Source organism: Enoplosus armatus, chromosome 20 (genome assembly GCF_043641665.1).
Source record: "Enoplosus armatus isolate fEnoArm2 chromosome 20, fEnoArm2.hap1, whole genome shotgun sequence".
NCBI classification, from domain to species: Eukaryota; Metazoa; Chordata; class Actinopteri; order Centrarchiformes; family Enoplosidae; genus Enoplosus; species Enoplosus armatus.
Genome location: NC_092199.1, coordinates 6339901 through 6359012, shown reverse-complemented (window position 1 = coordinate 6359012; position 19112 = coordinate 6339901). Strand labels below are relative to the sequence as shown.

Below are 19112 nucleotides of genomic sequence, written 5' to 3'. Positions count from 1 at the left end.
ACATATATAGCTTATATATAAATATGCTTTTTTTTTGCTCTCTTGCTGAGTTAGATTGACCACCTTCATGTCAATATTAAGCTACTGCCAGCAGCCAGGTAACTTAGCTTAGCATAAAGACAGGAAACAGGCGGGAAAAAGGTGACAAAATACAATACAATCAATATCGATAAGTTGATCGACAGAAAATAAACTTTGATGATCATGATTAGTTGTGGGCTTTCGACCAGAAGGTCACCACACTGAGGTGCCCTTTAGCAAGGCCCCAGTTGTTCCCGTGGAACAGATGAGACTGTCATGGATATATTAAGGGAGCTGGATATGTTCCCCAGAAAAAGCATCTTGGACTGCAAACAAGGTCAACTATTATTAAACAGGTTTAATATTGGCAAATTGGGATCAGGGCCTTCGTGCAAAAGAGAACCTGGCTCTCATTGAAACTTTTAATGGTGAAGGATTTTCAGTTATCAAGCAAAGACGCCAAACATTCTCTGGTTTCTTCTCTGAACCGATTATCTAAGTTCTGGGTCGTTGGTGAGACAAAACAAGCAATTCAAAGATGTCACCTTGGGCTCTGTGAACTTTTTTTATGGGCACTGTTTTTTATTGACTTAAAGATTAATTGAAAAAAATAACCACCAGATTGATTCATGATGAAAATAATTGCTCGTTGCAGCCTGAAATGTGGAAGGTTTTCTTTTTATCCTTGGTGGGGACACGTGGATCTCACAAGACAGTACAAGCAGAATTCCCTCATAAACACTCACACACCTCCTCTCTCTGCTTGTTTGCAGCTCAGTGGACCACATTTTGAAGGCTTTGATCAAAAGCTGCAGACTGTAAGTCTCATCCTCTGTGATCATAATTTGCTCACCAGATAATGTATTGCTTTGATCTTCGGTTGAGCTGTGTACTGTAGATCACTGTGTATACTTGTCTTTGCTTGTCTGCATCTGTTTGTGCTCACGTCTGTCCTTGCTCTGTGTGTGTGTGTGTGTGTGTGTGTGTGTGTGTGTGTGTGTGTGTGTATGTGTGTGTGTTCTTGTGAATTTCCCAGGTATTTCCCCGCGTCGTCTACCCAGGAGATGCTGGATGAGTGGCGCCCCCTGCTGTGCGTGTTTGACGTGGTCATGCAGAAGGCCATCAGCAACATGGAGCTGTTCCTGCCCACCATCATGCCCCCTGAGGAACACAGCCAGGGCTTCCAGTAAGTGGGCCAACTTGAATGGCTCTGTTTAGAAACAGGATTATACGCCAAGTGCAGCTTGTCTCGTCCAGAGCTAGCACAAAGGGTTTATAAAGTTTTAGCAAAAGCACCCTTTGTTTATTTATAGAACAATCTCTGCCAGCAGAAAAAGGTAAAATATGCTGCTTTTTTGCCATTTTTCCTCCTTCGATGGAAATTCAATCTTTAAATTTGTTGATAAATCTTAATACCTTCATTAGGTTATTTTGGTGGGATCTTGTGACCATGCAAGAGTGCATGTCATGTACAACCTTATTTTCAGGCTCTGTAAGCGTTTACACCTTTGCACCTGGGAGTTTCAATAAATAATGTTCTTCTTGCATTAGCAGCGCTCCCCCTCTCCTTGTTTTTCTAATATTTTGCTTCCTTGGAAAACCTTTGCCCCTCTCTCCCTCCGCACCCTCCATGGTTGTGTTCCAGCTACCAAGCCTCTTCACAGCGTTCACTGCATTCTTCAGTGGATTCACTCTTTCGCAAGCTATTTGTCTGGATTTAGTCTTGGATTCATCAGCAGTTTCCGCACAGTTTCCACAATACATCATCTTTAATACTCTATTTTTCCCTTTCAGTTTTTCTCGGTCTCCTCCAGAATCTGCAAGGGTGGGAGTGAGTTCATATTTGGGGGATTTGGAGATAGATGAGGGGAATTCAGCTTCAGGTGTGTGTGTCAGTGGGTGTGAATATAATGGTGGGTTTTTTTTGTGTGTTTTCAGGTTGTGGTTTGATGAATTGATGAATCTTTGGACGTCAGTGCAAAATCAGCCAAGCTGGGAAGGGGTGAGACACACACACACACACACACACACACACACACATACACGCTCAAAATTTCAGGTATTTTTGGATAATTCTTAAACTATTTGACACTTAACTGTTCCCTGGCTTGAAAGCTAAAGTCTTTATGCCACAGCGAAATGACATGAAATTAAAATTAATGAAAATTCCACCTCTCAAATGTCCATATAAATCTGCAACACTGAGTTCAAATGTGTGAAATGCTTGTGCTCCGGCTCTCTCATACTTTGTGTTAATAATAAATACAGACCATCCATACCATAACAGTTAAAGCCCACAACAATGCACATAACCACATACACAGTGCACTCACATATAACATTGCATACATACTATTTACAAGTGGGAGCGTCAGCTATTCAACAGCCTGACTGCCTGTGGAGAAAAAGTATTATTGAATGCATCCAAGTCCAAGTGGTGGATTTTAAAAAATATTTTTAAATGATTGAGCAATGAATCACGTAGCTTTCCAGTTTCCTAAAAATGGATAATTTGGATTGACACGCTTTTCTACATTTCCTGATGACGATGATTGAAATGTTGAAATGTTGTTGAAGTACTGGTGGTTTCCACTCGACATGCAGATAACATTTTCCATTTGTGCCTCCGCTCTGCTTTCATCCACCCTTCTGGCCCAAAGCGGCCTGGCTGTGCACTCTTTCTCTCCTCTTGAACATCTCTGTGTGTGGCTATATTTAATTCTTGGAATGGCAGCCTTCACTTCTGGGAATGTTCTTTGTACTCGCAGTGATTGTGATTGTGTCTGCTGTTGTCTCGCAGCACCTTGTGAACCTGTTTGCTCGCCTCGCCAACGATAACATCGGCTACGTGGACTGGACCCCGTATATTCCCACAGTGAGTCATTAGCAGAATTATGTTATGTGTTATGTTATATATACAAGTGTGGACTGCTGGGCCATGTGAGTGAGGTGAGGCTGTGTGTGTGCAGATCTTCACCAGGATCCTGCGCAGTCTGAACCTTCCAGTTGGGGTCAGTCAAATGGTGGCACCGCGGTATATGACCAACTCCTATGACATCGGGCACTTGGTGTTGTGGATCACAGCGCTTCTGGTACACACCCTGCAGACTTTTCCTCATTAAAAACACATTAAAAAACATATATATTTTTATTGCAGCTGCTTAATTACTTAAACGATTTACATTCCTGCAGGGGGGACCAGGAAACCCAGCACAGAAGGAGCTGACCTGCCTCTTCAACAGCATTGCCTCCTTCTACCATCCCTCCAATCATGGTCGCTGGCAGGTAAGTCTCTCTCTCACTCAGTCACACACACGCACACATTTTCAGCTGCTTCCTGTCACACTCCTTTGATTTATAACCAGTCATTATAGTCATTCTGGACTTGGCTGGCTCTCTTCGCACTAACAACGCAATAATGAAATGCACAACTACCGGAGAACGAACGATATCACAGATCTGTTTTCTGCAGACTGTGTGAATGTGTCTCTGGATGATAACGCTAATGTTGAATGTGTGTGTGTGTGTGTGTGTGTGTGTGTGTGTGTGTGCCTGCAGTCTCGACTGATGCGGCTGCTTCAGCGTCTCCCGGCGAGCGTTGTGCGCCGCGTGCACCGGGAACGCCACGCTGCCTCCAGCTGGATCACGCTGGTTCCTGAGTGTCAGAGGCTGACTGATGCAGACTTGCAGGGGTTCACCCGCAGCCTCATCGGCGCCGCCCTGCTGGCCATGTTCAGGTACTGAACTTTGCTTTGTTAGTCATAATAATAACTACAACCTTTCTCTATGTAATCTTGCATAGTTACACCTATGTTTCAACATTAGAGGAATTTGTACATGCATCCATCCACACATATTCCTATATATACACACATATGCATACATATATGATATACACTATACATGTCAATACAAATATCTGTACACATATACATGCATAAGATAAATAAGTAGTGAACCAAACTTGACATGACATGATGAGCATTAATTTAACCTCGGTATGGACAGTTGGATCACTACAAATACAAGACACAGCGCTATTCAGCGAGTGATTTATTTATAGAGCATTTTTAAAGCAAAGATGTACAAAGTGGTAAGAAGATAAAACTCGATAGGACATAAGAGGCCTTGAAAACAAGAGCATAAAACAAATTAAGCAGCTAATGTTAATACAACATAGTGGAAAATCATAAGTGAACGAGTAAAATTACAATAATAGAATCAAACAAAAGAGAGAGATTAAGAGAAGCCACTCTGTAAAAATAGGTTGTGAGATGACATTTAAAAACAAAGACAGCGTGTGGGAAGGCCGATAGAAACTATTGCTATTCAAGCAGAAATAGAAGCCATAGGTGTCATTGTGGGAGTAGGTGTTAACCAACGTTTAATGACCAACATTTCTCCAGACCTCCATCTTTTGAGCCAGAATGTTGGTTCACAAATAGATATATATTTGGCTTTCAGCTTCCTAGTTATTAGTTTAATCTCAACAATTATGTCCTTTTTTCCACAAAATATCACAGCTACCAAAACCCTGCAGGAAATTTGGTGATCGGCAGGGCAAACTTTGGCTGAGAAGTGAAAGTTTTGGAGACATCTAGGATACATGTAACCATTATTTCAACAGCATTTCAATGACTCTATTTTAGTGTGTATTTAGGAGGTGCTTTATATTAAAATACATATGTTGAAATGTGGTTAAAACTACAATTGTATGTAACCTAGACGTGTATAATACATAATTTATTTTTAATACATAATTTTCAGTCAAATAGTAGCCCAGTTTTTAGCCGTTTTTGACTTAAGTCACCATATCAGTGTTTACTGGTTTGTTGCAATGTAAACATGCCATTTGAATCAGTGCCAGCAAGTTATCTAACGAGTCCAAACCCTGCTGTGTCTCACTCGTGACTTCTAGACGGAGGCCTCAGCAGCAACAAGTCTAATCTGGACAAAGACAGGTCATCTGTGATTATCTGCCTGTGCGTGTGTGTTGTTGTTGACGTACTGTATGTTGTTGTGAGTTAATCTGCCCTCTTCTGGTGATGTGCAGTAAAACAGGCAGTACGGATGCAGCCTACGCTCTTCAGAACCTGGCTCTCCTCACACCAGAACTCGCCATACCGCCTGTACTTGAGAAGTAAGTGTTTGTGTGAGATATCTGCCATGAAACATGCCTGAAAAAAACATTGTCACTATTATTATTCTTTGTCTTACTTTGATTTGGGCCACAATCATGCTTTAGGTTTTGGAACTACAGTTCCCATAATTATGGGCGCTTTGGTGTCCATGGAGTCTATGAGCTGTGAGCTACAACTTGATCCCCGTTTTTTAGGCTATTTGTGTATATTATGGCAAATTGGCACAATTAAATATATGCTGAATTAGCTACTAGCAGTTCCTGTTTGCATTGTACCCACGGATGTAATGACAACTATTACTAGATTTCTAAGTGGACTGAAGGACGTTTATTTCCGATGGAAATAGAGATAATGATATCCTCAGGAAGTGTAAGTCACACTGAATCTAAAAATATGTTCATCATGTGAGTTATGACTCAGAGAAGGAGTACAAATCTTGAGGCTAATTACAGCAATTGGGTGGTAAGGGTTTCAAAGTACCTTAACTGCCTCCATAAGCTGTGTGTCACACAACCGGTGCAATCAAATCAGTGACCAAACTACAATAATTACTTTCCAGTTCTTTTCAAAACACCGACATGCACCTGTCCCTTTCACCTCACGCCGTACCTTTGCCTCACGTCTCTCCCTCTTCATCCCCCCTTCAATTCTTCTGTTGTTTAACTCCTCGTATCGTGTGTATAACAGGACCTATGCAGCGATGGAGACCCTGACGGAGCCGCACACCCTCACCGCCACTCTCAGCTGCATGATTGGCATGGCTCGCAGCCTGGTTTCCCCTAACAACCATTACCCAGAGGGCCGTGCGCACGTGCTCCCACTGCTCATGGGCTCTCTGCCAGGGGTGGACCCCAACGACTTCAGCAAGTGCATGGTGAGTAATGGATGTGTTGATTAGTAATGAAGAAGAATTGTTAGACAAGTAGACAATACAGCTCTTGCTGATTAAATTCCCTTCCAGCGTACTTTGGTCTATCCCATTAATAAGTCCTGAAAGTGGAATGAGTATCTCAGTTTGAAGAACTCGCAATTACTGAGCCTCAGTTTCTGCTTGGATTGTAAAATGGATTGGTTTTCTTTCTTGGTGTGCTCATTGTCTCCAGACTACATTAATCCATCACACCAGAATGGATTAATACATTTGAAAAAGTTATTCCACTGACATCTGGTGGGTTATTTAACTCAGGCCTTGATCACGTCAGAGGATGTAAATTGATCTGTTTCCCGTTGTGTCGCTCTGTCCAGATAACGTTCCAGTTCATCGCTACCTTCACCACTCTGGTGCCTTTAGTGGATTGTTCATCTGCTCCTTCTCAACACAGTGATCTCACAGAGGTACACACACATTAACAATTTAGTTATGAAAGATTAAAGATGAGGTAAATATAATACCAACAACCTGTTAAGCAAAGCAAAAATACTCGGCATGAATAAATCAGGCAATAGTTTGACGAGTTAGATCAAAAGATTAACACCACTCTCACGTCTGAACAGCAAATATGCAACCGGTTAACTTAGCTTAGCAAGACTGGAAACAGGGGGAAACAACTAGCCTGGCTCTGTCCAAAGTTAACACATTATACTGCAGCTTGTTTGTTTTATCCATACAAAGGCTGAAGTTTAAAAATGAAGTGGGGGAATTTACTGGAGTATTGTCGTCACTGTGAGGTTGCCAGTGCCAGGCTAGCTGTTTCCCCCTGCTTCCAGTCTTTATGCTAAGCTAAGCTAACCGCCTCCTGGCTCCTGATTCATATTTAGCGTACAAACATGAGGGTGGTATTGCTCTTCTCATCAAGCTCTATGCAAGAGAGTGAATGAGTGTATTTCCCAAAATGTTGAACTATTCTTTTACATTTTTTTCTTAACATTTGGAATATTTGTGAACCAAAGTTCGAGCTCAGTATATATGGAATAAAACCAGCTCACATACAGAGTAAAACTAAACTCATATTATACAAATACACTAACCAATCATTTCTTCTTCTCCCTCTCAGATTGAGAAAGATCTGTGTTTTGCTTCAGCTGAGTTTGAAGACTTCGTTCTCCAGTTTCTGGACAGGTAGAGACAAATTAAGTCAAACTGTCACTTTGTAAAAACCTTGTTGTGGACGTCTGAGTATGAACGTATCTCTTTCTGTTTGAAATGCACCGGTCTGCATCACTGGCTCTGCTGGCCACGTAAAACAGCCGCTTTGATTTTTTGCCGTAACGCTGTTGACATTTTCATCCTGACAAGTGTATAAGTGTGTGCTTGTGTCTGTGTGTGTGTGTGTGTGTGTGTGTGTGTGTGTGTGTGGTCGTGCAGGTGTTTTGCTCTGATAGACAGCAGCACGCTGGAACAGACGAGGGACGAGATGGAGACAGATACTCAGACTCATCTGGAGAGCCTGGTGGAGCTGGGCCTGTCCTCTACTGTTAGCACCATCCTAACACAATGCTCCACAGAAATATACAAGGTAGTACACACACACACACACACACACACACACACACACACACACTCACAGGCACATCCTTGAGTTAAAGGTAACGTCACTCACCTTTAAGTTCATTAATTTGCTAATCCCAAACTCTAACTTTAACACTCAGTGTTCACTGACCCCAACTAAACCTTAAAGGCCCTGAAAATGAATTACCTCAATCAGCTTCTTACTATGAGCACTACATGAACACAAACACTAAAGTTGGAACAGTTATGGTCATTTCACTTGAGAGATTTCTGTATTTGGGTTTTGATGTCTGTGCCTTTATCACCGGTTTGAGTTGGGAAAAGATGATGTCACTTGCACTGTGTGCCAATCAGGACCGAGCAACATTTGAATCCACATGTGATGACAGTTAATTGCTTAAATTGCCAATCAAATCTGGTCAAACCACACCCTACATCAACAGCAGCTGGTGTAACGACGTGACAGTGATCCGACGGCATTGCTCTCCTTCCCTGGAAACCTTTTTCATAAACTGTAAACCTTACTACTCCCCCCGTGAGTTCGCTTCATTCATTCTGGTCGGTGTTTACATTCCACCGGAGGCCAACTTGCAGGACGCACAGCGCGCACTCGCCGACCAGATACTGGAAACGGAGCAGACCAACCCGGACTCCTTAGTTATTGTCCTCGGTGACTTTAACAAAGGTAACCTCAGACATGAACTCCCAAAATACAAACAGTTTATTAAATGCCCCACCAGGGAGGGGAACACTCTGGATCACTGTTAAGCCAAGTACAAGTTTAGCAAGGCGGTGAGGGAAGCTAAACGACTGTACTCAGAGAGACTACAAGACCAGTTCTCCTCCAACGACTCTGCTTCTGTGTGGAGGGGGCTCAGGCAGATCACCAACTACAAGCCAAGAGCCCCCAACTCTGCTAACAACCGACGCCTCGCCAACAGCCTCAACGACTTCTACTGTCGCTTTGAAAGACAATGGGACAGTCCTAACACCATCCCCCACACCATCACCCACCAGCTCCAGCCCAACAGCTCCAACCCGATGAAGTAGTGTAGCTGAGTTTTTAAGTGTTAAAACTCTTAATAAATAATACCTAAAGATGTTTTTTTCCACTTAACCTTAATAGTTGCTTATTTAGTCATGAATATTTAATGTTATAGAGAAATACTTAAACCTGGTTTTCAGGGGCTTTAAAGGTACATATCCATTCATAACACAAATGTAAACAAAAGGGTAACCATTACATTACATTACATTCACTTGGCTGATTGGTCCAACACACATTAAGTCCGTCCAACCTCAATAGAAAACTCGACACCAAGAATCAAAACACAACTAGAAAACTAATAAATCTCTGCTATTAATGATTTATGATGCAGTTAGAGATTTGTTTACATCAGAACAGTAGGTAACCAGTGATTTAACTGGCCATTAATTATTTAAAGCGGTACTCCAGCAATTTGGTATTTGCACTTCCATAAAGTTGGGGAACTCACAAGAGACAGATTCCTCCTAAATGCCTCATAAATGTCCACTTCTTTCAAACCCTGCAGCTTGTAATGCAGGTTTTATGTTAATAAAATTAATTATTTCGGACAGCTCCTCCAGATCCATAGAAGACATTATACAGCTGTGTACGCTGACCTCCATGTGTAAAATCAGTGGGGTTCCCTTTTAATAATGGGAAGAGATTACATAGCAGAGTAAAATTGATGTGATAGTAAAACGTAGTACTGGAATAACACAGTAATTACAACGGAAAAAGCAATAACCAAGTGAATTAGATGTAATGACAAGTAATAGTAATGACATGACATCATTTATTCATACCCACGTAAAACAGATGTAATGGAAAGTACCTGGTAGTACAGGTCTTTTTCATGGCAGACATTTTGACTTGTCACAGTAGGACAATCACAAGTGTAAATAATAAAATGAATGATGGCTGGATTCCATTTAGCTGCTTCAGTTTGAGCGTCCCGGTGTTGTGCATGCTGGCCCACTGTCACGCTGTGTTAGCTTACTGGGACACGCGAACAGAACAGAGCCATTGTTAATGTTATTAGTAACACCTGTGCTTTTCCTACTATGACGAGTCAAGCAGAGAAACACAAAAAGCATGTATATTTATCGATAAGTCAACTTTTATCTGAATTTCAACACATTAAGCAGTACATATGCATCATCTGATCTTTCCAAACTTTGCCTTTGTGTCAGGTGGCGCTGCAGAAGGTGTATAACTTTGCCACTTCCAACATCTTCGAGACGTGTGTGTCAGGAAGGATGGTGGCTGACATGTGCAGAGCTGCAGCAAAGGTGTGTGTGTGTGTGTGTGTGTGTGTGTGTGTGTGTGTGTGTGTGTTTATCAGATAGAGCTCTGCTCCCTCATGTATTTTACAGTAATGTACTGTAGGTTTGTGAATTTCACCCAGTAGATCTCAAAATCAGGAAACACAACACAGAAGAAAGATTCATAGCCTGTCATGTTTCATATGTTGATAAGATTTGGATATATTTGCAGGAAAATACAACCTTATAAGGTCATGTATTATACAAAATCATTTTCTTACACTTACATGTCAGACTGTGGTTAAATCCATTTACAGTGTGTTATTTCCTTCATTTTCAGTATATACATTTATATATTATTCATATTTTATTTTTGGAGGAATCAGTTTTTACTGGTGTCATTTTCTGCGTGCTTGTGTTTCTGCTAATGCATCTAAATGTGTGTGTGTGTGTGTGTGTGTGTGTGTGTGTGTGTGTGTGTGTGTCTGTTTGCAGTGTCATCCCGCTGAGTCTCTCCGTCTGTTCGTCCCTCACTGCTGCAGCGTCATTTTCCACATTACTGACAGTCAGTACCACACTGTGTGTGTGTGTGTGTAGACCAGTGTAGTGTGTGTGTCTACAGATAGATAGATTAACACTAAGAGCACAGCCATGCTAGCAACTATGTGAGGCCATACAGTACTTAGGGACGGCTGTGTTTTGAGCTAAATGCTAACTTTTGATTGCTAACATGCTCACAGTTACAGTGCTAACATGTTGATGTATGCAGACCAATGTTTGTCATGTTCACCGTGTTAGTTTAGTGTGTTAGCATGCTAAAATTTGCTAATTAGCACTAAACACAAAGTACAGCTGAAACTGAAGTATGTGGTCATGAACAACAAATTCAGGTTTTTGACATGACGGTGGCTCTAAATGAAAAGTCATCATCAAAGTTATCACAATTCGTCCTCTGGGGACCATGAATGGCCGTACGTTGTGGTCCATGTTGAGATATCACAGTCTGAACCGTGACTAAAAACTGAAATGACCCCAAAATTCAGCAAAATGAGCTCAGTCTGTCAGGGGAGCAATACAGTACATTATTAATCAGCTTCTTTATGTGTGTGTGTGTAGATGAGGAGCTGCAGAGTGAAGACGAGCTGGATAAGGAGCTGTTGTGGAATCTCCAGCTGCTCTCCGAGGTGAGACGAGGATCTATCACGTCCCAAGGGCTTCAACACTCTAAAAGATGTTCATCCTACGTATTTATTTCATCTAGTTTGTCTCTTAAAATGTTATTTAATCTCAAAATGATTGAAAAGTCTGCCAGTGGGGGGCCATCATATTTACTTGATTCCATTACAGATGAATTTCTTTTAAGAATATTGTTGAGTCAGGTGTCATCTGTACCGAAGTGATTTGTCCGTTCTACCTCGAATAGAGGTCTCATCATGTGTTTCTACAAAACTTGAGAATGAAACACTTAAAATGCATCGAACAGAGAGATATTTTTTACTTGTTTTAAAAAATAAGAATGGAATTGTGACATTGAATGAGAAAAAATGATGACCAAATGACATTTTTTGCAGCGTGCATCCTGCACGGTCATAAATATCAAAGAGCTTTGTCGTTAACCAGAACATATTGATACCCTTTCTGTTTTGTTTTATTACTCCTGGGAGCTTAATGCGAGTGGGAGCGAGCCAGATGCTGTGATTTACTGGAGAACCTCAATATTTAAGACACAACTCTCCACTGAATTGCCTGTGTCTGTGTGTGTGCATGTACTCGTGTGTGTGTGTTGTTTTTAGGTTACCCGTGTGGATGGTGAACAGCTGTTAAAATACCAAGGGGACCTGGAGCGGATCCTGTGTGTGTGTGTGCGTCTGCGCTGTAAACGGGCATACACACTCGCCTGCAATCTGCTGGAGCACACACTCCGGTCGCTGTCCCTCATCTATCCCACCGAGTACCGCAGCACCTCTGGAGGCTTTGATGTTGACCTCCCTATACGGGTAAACACACACACACACACACACACACACACACTCACACACACACACACACACACACACACACACACACACAATGCTCTGCGGCAAAGAGGACAATTAAATGACCATTATTATTTTATTTCATTAACTAATACTAAAGTTAAATCCAGTTTCCTCGACTAACTGCGTAGTTTCAACTATGGCTTATTTGCTAACCTCTGCAAGTGCAAATTGGCTGTTATCACAGCTATTACGGTATCTAGTCTGTGACAGGAAACAACAACACAAAGTACCACCTTTAAAACTGCTCTTTCTCGCAGTTTAATTAAATAGGTTGCTACAGGTTCGGTAATTGCAAAGCAAGTTCCATCTCCAGGAAGAGAATTAGAAAGCATTTATACACCATACACTGCTAACACTGCTCTCTCTCTCTGTCACTGTCTCCCTTTATCGTTCAAGTTTGATTTCAAGTTGCGTTCTGTGCATGACAAATAAACTTTACATAAAGATAAATGCCCTCAATAAATGAATAATGTAAATACATGTGTGTTGCTAAAGTATACAGAGAGGGGAAATACGTAAAGGGAGAAGAAAGAAAATGGTGATAACAGAATCTGCTTACTCTTCGGTCATCTTAGACATGTGGGTTGGGACCCCCAAAATGGTTACAAGAATTTGTTAGGACACCAATTAGTTTTATTTAATTAATTCAGCCGGGTTTTCTGTCCATATTCGCTGATTTCCTGTTGGGAAGGGAGCCATTATATATTTTTTCACCTAACCAATCAGTACCAAGTGATGTATCTGTCATTTTCTATTGACATGGAAGCAAGAAACATGTTGATTTAAGAGTTGTTATGTCTGTGCGTGGACCTTTCTTTATTTTTTCTTGAATGTAGCAAGTAGACAGATGACATCCCCACTCTTAAGCTCCGATTGGTTGACAGGATAATGATGAATGCTAAAACATTCATAGTGTAAAAGTAGTGTAGAGAAAAGTCACGTGACTCGTGTCAGTTACACCATTTGTTAACATTAGCTAACATTAGCCACCATAACTACTGGTTATACCAGACCAAGTAAGGTTGTTGCAAAGCCACCTGCGTGCATTGACCTAAGAATTAGTCTGACTTGTCATTTTTTGTAGAACGGGGGTGCTAAACTCTTCTTTTTACAAGTTGCATAATCTTGCTTTAAGGCTGCTAAATGCAAGTTCAAAAGTGATTTCTCCCACGTCTGTTTTACTTAGTGGCAAACTGAGCTGCTTGCCCTGCAGTATTTCTGTCATCTCCAAAGAGAAAGGTTTCTCTATCACAGTTTTTTTTCCAAAACCTTGATAATACCTTGATACCGACCTCTTTTCATCTGCAGTTCATGGTCCCTGATTCTATATTTTGTTTAGTTTTGATTTTCTTTGAATTTCTTCACTTTGCGGTATTAGTTGCTAGTTGGATTCATCTGCTAGTTTGATTCATCTGGTAGTCTGTCATCTGATAGTAGATCAGTTTGTTGCATAATTGATTTTCTTCTGTCAATTGTTTAGTGTCCTTACCCTTTACATTTGTTTTAAATACCAGAATATGACACAGGACTGTGGTTTTGAGGCGGACTGGTTGTTCTGGTTTGCTTGCCAGTTGTTCCAGTGGAAAAACTGGCAGCAAGTCTCTCTCTCTCTCTCTTTCTGAGAAAACCTCTCTTTCTCCCCAGGACTGGGGCAGAGCTGGAGATGTGGCAGCCTTGGGTGTGTGTTGGCACGTGCCTGGTCAGGAGGAGGAGAACTTTGTTTTCCAGCTGTTGTCCCGCCTCCTGCACCCCGAGCTGCAGCGAATCAAGGGCCACGTCTCTGGAGAACAGCCAATGAGCAGGTGTGCTGTCGTTTTTTTCCTTAGTTTTCCATTTTTAGATGCAATCAGGCACACACACAGACAAAAGAAAGAAACCCGCAGCCTTTCATTACTGATAAATGAGATTTGTCAAAAATGAAATCTGAAGTTCAACATCTGTTTTTAATATCTGTCTCTTAACGCTCTTGATGAAGCCTAATCAAGAGCACAGAGTGCTATGAAAGGACTGTAACGTGGGGTCTGATTCACAGGGAGGAGCTGTTGCAGAGTCTTGCTATTGTGCAGCACTGCCTTCTTGGAGCTGGAAGCATGCTGCCCCCTCTGGATGGCCCACACGTACCTGACCTGTGAGTCCTGTAGCTACACACACACACACACACACACACACACACACACACACACACACATAAAAACAAACATTTTTGTGCAGGCTAGTCACGTTTTGCCCCTTACATTTTGTTTTTTTCTCAGTGTGCCCTCCATGGTAAATCTGGGGGAGATCAAGCTGCATATCGGTGTTGACTACGGTAAGAAAACACAAACAAGCAGCCACGTAACACACACACACACACACACACAAGCAGTCGCTCTCTCAACAGTTTCAGAGAGAGATAAGGCCGCTCATCCTGCATTCTGTGTCCATACGAGACGTCTGTGTGTCTCCTCCCCTCCAGATGATTCACGGGAGAAGTACAGAGAGTCCATCTGCCAAACCATGAAACTGCTGCTACGTGAGTTAAGATTTTAACTCCACTGCACTCCGACTCTAAACTCCTCACTTTGTTTGGAATGTGATTGTGATGCACGATTAATCTACTGTATATCTACTTTTTTTCCAATCCAGATCACATCTTGGAGCACTCGGAGGATGACACAAAGTCACTCTTCGTCATCATTAAGGTGTCCAGCCCTTGTGATTTTTCTATTATTCATGTATGGAATGTTATTATTCTATCCTGCGGTAGGGCCCGCGAAGGTCTCACAGCGCCCTTTTGTCTGTCTGTCTGACTACAGATCATCAGTGACCTCATGTTTTTCCAAGGCACTCACAAGAGGGAGTTTGACTCACGCTGGAAAAGCTTCACTCTTGTCAAGAAGTCGATGGAAAACAGGGTGAGTTGAAAAAGCACAACAAGGCTGCTGATTGTTGTCAGTCTCAATGAGTCGCTCGCGGGGTGATTTTAAGTGTGCTGCCTTTCCTTCTGCAGCTTCATGGGAAAAAGCAGCACATTAGAGCACTGCTCATTGACCGGGTTTTACTCCAGCACGAGGTTAGTTTAACAACACACACACACACACACACTTTGTGCAGGGTCACAGGTGTGGCTGTAATCACATGCACATGAAATAAAAATGTATTCTGATTTTCTCAGAAGAGAAGTTGGCTTTTATTGTATTTAAACATTGTATTTCTGTGCGAGTAGATGAGGAAGCTGGTGGTTGAGGGCAGTGAATATAAAGTGGTTCATCAGGAGCTGCTCTGTAATCTGCTGCTGCTTTCTACCAGCACTTACAGCCAGGTAACACTGACACGACACACAACAAGAAAAACAAGAACAATTCAATCAGAACATCTGTTGGTTCCCATTTATCTGATGGTATTAACATGAATATCTCTGGTGATTAAATTAATTGAGAATGTATGCATGTGCATGTGTTTATACGTGTGTGTGTGTGTGTGTGTGTGTGTGTGTGTGTGTGTGTGTGTGTGTGTGTGTGTGTGTGTGTGCGTGTCCTTGCAGGTACGTAGCAGGGCCCAGAATGTGATGATGGCTGCACTGGGAACCTTTAGCTTCTCCCACAGGGACCTGATTCCCCGAATCCTACAACTGCTCTCACCACAACACACCACTGGCATGCAACAGCAGTTTAAGGTAACACACACACACTGACACACACACACACACACACACACATACAGTCCACATGGTGACAAACACAGTTGTCACTCTGGTCTTGCTCATAATGGTCACTGTCCATGGTGCTGAAACTTGACCATAGTCCAAAACTGTGTCTTCAGTATGTATTTGATGGCTACATTGGCCTCCCTGCACCTGTTACCTGTGGCCTGCAGCATTTATTTCCAAGTTTTACTGCTTGTTTTTAAGGCAGGTAGCCTTTGCACCAGCCCATACTGTTGCCCTTTTCTCTCCTTGCACTCCTGATCTTAGCTGAAAGTCAGCTGAATAGTTTTTGTTGGCTGGAGACTGACTCGACTGGAAATCAGACGACCAACATCTGTGTCCTCTTTTAGCACTATCCTAAAGACTCATTTCTGTAATTTGACTTTTAATTAGTTTGACGCTTAACTGTTATTTTAATTTATTAAATTTTACCCTTCTAAATTATGTATTAGTTGTAAATTGAATATTTATTGTGTATATTTTATGTGATCGTGTGAGTATGTTCATTGTTTTACCTGTTCATATCACTGTGAAGCACTTTGTAAACTTGAAATGCAAAAATGCTAAAGTTAAAGCTCACAGGTCCCAGGCAGAAAGTAAGCCTCCTCACCACTCCAAAATCCAAAAGAGCAGGAAACATTTGGCAGGCGTGCTTTGCGTAGTTTCGGTTGCTAAGCTATGATAGGACGAAGGTTCAGCAAAGGGTCCAGTCAGGGGCTTGATCCTGACTTGCAACTCGCAAAGTGACTTATTTCAAAGCTTACCACTAGGAAGTTGCCCTTAAATGGTAAACAAGGTACAAAAACCAGTGGGAGACTGGGACAAAATTCATGGTAGCGAGTTTCTAGAGCTTGTTGTGATGTTCCCCTTCAACATATAATGAACAGGTATACAATGAATGAAGTTAATGATGAACATTATTATTACAGATTATTTGGGCTGCAAAGATACACAGGTTGTGTATAATTGTGTGTAATTCAGACAAAAGGCCACATGAAGAATTCTTATTCAGCCACAGCACGTGACATGATGTTTACTCCGCCATGTACAGTACGATCTGTCATGTGTCTTTCTCCTGTGTGTGTTCCTGTCGCTCAGGGTGCTCTGTACTGTCTGCTGGGTATGCACAGTGGTGTTTGTCTGGCCAGTGCGAGGGACTGGGACTGTGTCGGGGAGGTGTGGCCCGCTCTGGTCCGCTGTGGCCTGTCGCTCTCCATGACCTTGGAGGAGCCCTCCATTGGTCGACTGCTGGACGACATCACTGACAGGATCCAACGCCAGCACGACACCATAGGGATCTATTTTACTGTGAGCAGCATGTTCATTAACAGTCAACACGCTACCCTCATCTGATCTGTTTTTTAATTGCGTATTGCTCCCCTTTGTTCTGTGCCACTTTTAGGTATCTGAAAGATGTGTAGAGATAGCCAATCATATCGCACAGTCTGAAAATCCCACACCTTGTTTGGAGGAACCGTCTGTAGAGGAGCTGAAAGAGGGGCTTCAACGTCAGAGAATCAGAAACGTAGTCGCTGCAAGGTATTGGTATTATTTGTTCATTAATACCCTCTTAGTTTGTCTCAAGGTTGCAGAGGATCTAGAGCACCAGCTTAGCATGCATTATCAGTTTCACTATTAAATGGCTGCATATATTATTACCATTAGTAGATGTAGTAGTAGGAGTAGTTCTACTGACTAACACTTCTTTTTCTTTTTTACAGGAAATATGAGAAGCTGGTCAATGATCTCTTGGACTGCCTTGAAGACAGAGATCTGTAGGTTTTCTCTCCACCTGTATATGTGTTATATGTACATGCACTTGCTATGTAAATGTTGGAAAATTTAAGAGAAGAAAAGGGGCATCAACAGTCAGTAGCAGTTCCAAATGCACTCTTCTTACAGCCTCTACACAGTGATGTTGGCTTGGAAATGAAAAATGTTTTGGTTGAAAATAGAAAATATATAGTTTTTAGAGAGACTCACCTCAAAAGTTACTTAAAAAGATACTACATTGCAATACAGAATTAGTTGGGGTTTTTTTTTTTATCACCAACGAGGCGTGTTTGCATGTATTTCAGGCCCTGGAAGTTTGAGCACATGGCCACGGACTTGTTGTCTCTCCAGCTGAGAGAAGATCACCCACTGCCCGCTGACGCTGTCCTCTACTTCACACAGGGCCTCATACACGACTCCATCAGCATACGCAAGGTCTGCAGCTGTGTGTGTGTGTGTGTGTGTGTGAGTTTATGTTTGTGTGGGTAAAAAGTAAACAGTTTATGGTATCTGACATTGCACAGGCTTATAAGGACGGAGATGGGGTGGCTAAAAGCTTTTTCGTGGATCATCAAATGTAACATGCAGATCACCAAAGCATAATTATTTAAATGCAGTTCAGACATTGAGATTATTTCATTCCACGTACTAACTGTATACAGTACGTAACATATACTAATATTTATAGTATACTTTTGTGCAGTTAGCTTACAAAAAGTCACTGTTTTCAACTAACAGGAAATGATAGACAAACTGTGTATCGTCACTTCCAATTATACTTCCCAGAAGGAAAGCAAAATGTCTTTCTAAAGATTTAATACTGGTTTTTGAAATGTTCAAGATTGCTTTCTTACATTTTTTTCCAGCCATGAGTAGAGCCTCCATTTCCTTTGTGCATTGCATTGTGGGACAATAGCGTCCATCAACAGCGCACTCAACAATCAAGCGTTTTTTACTGTGAACACGCTACACTCTCAAAACCTGTTTACAATTAGTGTGTAGTATTGATTTGGGACACAGCTGGAGTTTTAAGTTCAAGTTTACTGTCATTCATCCATATACAAGTACACATTTGATCAAAATGCCATTTCTCTCTGGGGCCAGGATGCAAAATAAAAGACAGTATAGCAATACAGACAAAATACTTGACACTAACAAATAAGCAAGTCTGTGTAAAAAGTGCAAGTGTGAGTAGCTAAAAAACTAAGAACAATGCAATTAAAATGTGCATATTCCAGCCCACTATAACGAGTGGGGACATATACCAGAACAGACAGCACTTTTTACTGGACCTGGGGGAGCTGCTGTGTTTGTAAATTCTTTCTCTTCCATAGGTGGCGATCTCAGCAATGGCTGGCATCCTGAAACAGCTAAAACGACCAAGAAAGAAAGTGGCTGTGAAGCCATCAGATATCAGTGAGTATGAGCACACGAACACACAATAACAATCATGTACAGTATACAGCTCTTGTGTTTAGTTCTTGTAGGAAAAAACAATAATTTTAGTTTAGCTACTGATACAGTATCAGTTGCAATTTCAGTGTTAGCAGTCCTAATTTTAATGAAATAATACATCATGCATGATGTACAGACTAATTGTGTAGTAATGTCCCATTGAGTAAGCAATAAGATATAAATCTACATTTGTTTTCTATTAAAAGATAAATTGCTTGAAATAAGAAAATCTTTCCTACCGATTTCTTTTGTCTAGAAAC

At 41.6% G+C, this 19112-nt stretch overlaps 1 protein-coding gene across 1 annotated transcript in view; it reads left to right on the top strand.

The window, feature by feature from the left end:
- psme4b (proteasome activator subunit 4b) overlaps window positions 1-19112 on the top strand; it is a 33058-nt gene that overhangs the window by 3725 nt on the left and 10221 nt on the right. Inside the window, exons 4-33 of the mRNA XM_070926913.1 lie at window positions 795-839; window positions 1058-1207; window positions 1960-2023; window positions 2822-2896; window positions 2991-3113; window positions 3214-3306; window positions 3580-3758; window positions 5075-5161; window positions 5850-6036; window positions 6408-6497; window positions 7157-7221; window positions 7468-7618; window positions 9829-9927; window positions 10396-10465; window positions 11017-11084; window positions 11694-11897; window positions 13584-13741; window positions 13972-14067; window positions 14192-14247; window positions 14395-14451; window positions 14565-14620; window positions 14735-14833; window positions 14929-14991; window positions 15145-15240; window positions 15463-15594; window positions 16723-16932; window positions 17027-17163; window positions 17346-17399; window positions 17703-17832; window positions 18732-18813. Coding sequence (XP_070783014.1) covers window positions 795-839; window positions 1058-1207; window positions 1960-2023; window positions 2822-2896; window positions 2991-3113; window positions 3214-3306; window positions 3580-3758; window positions 5075-5161; window positions 5850-6036; window positions 6408-6497; window positions 7157-7221; window positions 7468-7618; window positions 9829-9927; window positions 10396-10465; window positions 11017-11084; window positions 11694-11897; window positions 13584-13741; window positions 13972-14067; window positions 14192-14247; window positions 14395-14451; window positions 14565-14620; window positions 14735-14833; window positions 14929-14991; window positions 15145-15240; window positions 15463-15594; window positions 16723-16932; window positions 17027-17163; window positions 17346-17399; window positions 17703-17832; window positions 18732-18813 — 3176 coding nt within the window. The remainder of the gene's footprint in view (window positions 1-794; window positions 840-1057; window positions 1208-1959; window positions 2024-2821; window positions 2897-2990; window positions 3114-3213; window positions 3307-3579; window positions 3759-5074; window positions 5162-5849; window positions 6037-6407; window positions 6498-7156; window positions 7222-7467; window positions 7619-9828; window positions 9928-10395; window positions 10466-11016; window positions 11085-11693; window positions 11898-13583; window positions 13742-13971; window positions 14068-14191; window positions 14248-14394; window positions 14452-14564; window positions 14621-14734; window positions 14834-14928; window positions 14992-15144; window positions 15241-15462; window positions 15595-16722; window positions 16933-17026; window positions 17164-17345; window positions 17400-17702; window positions 17833-18731; window positions 18814-19112) is intronic.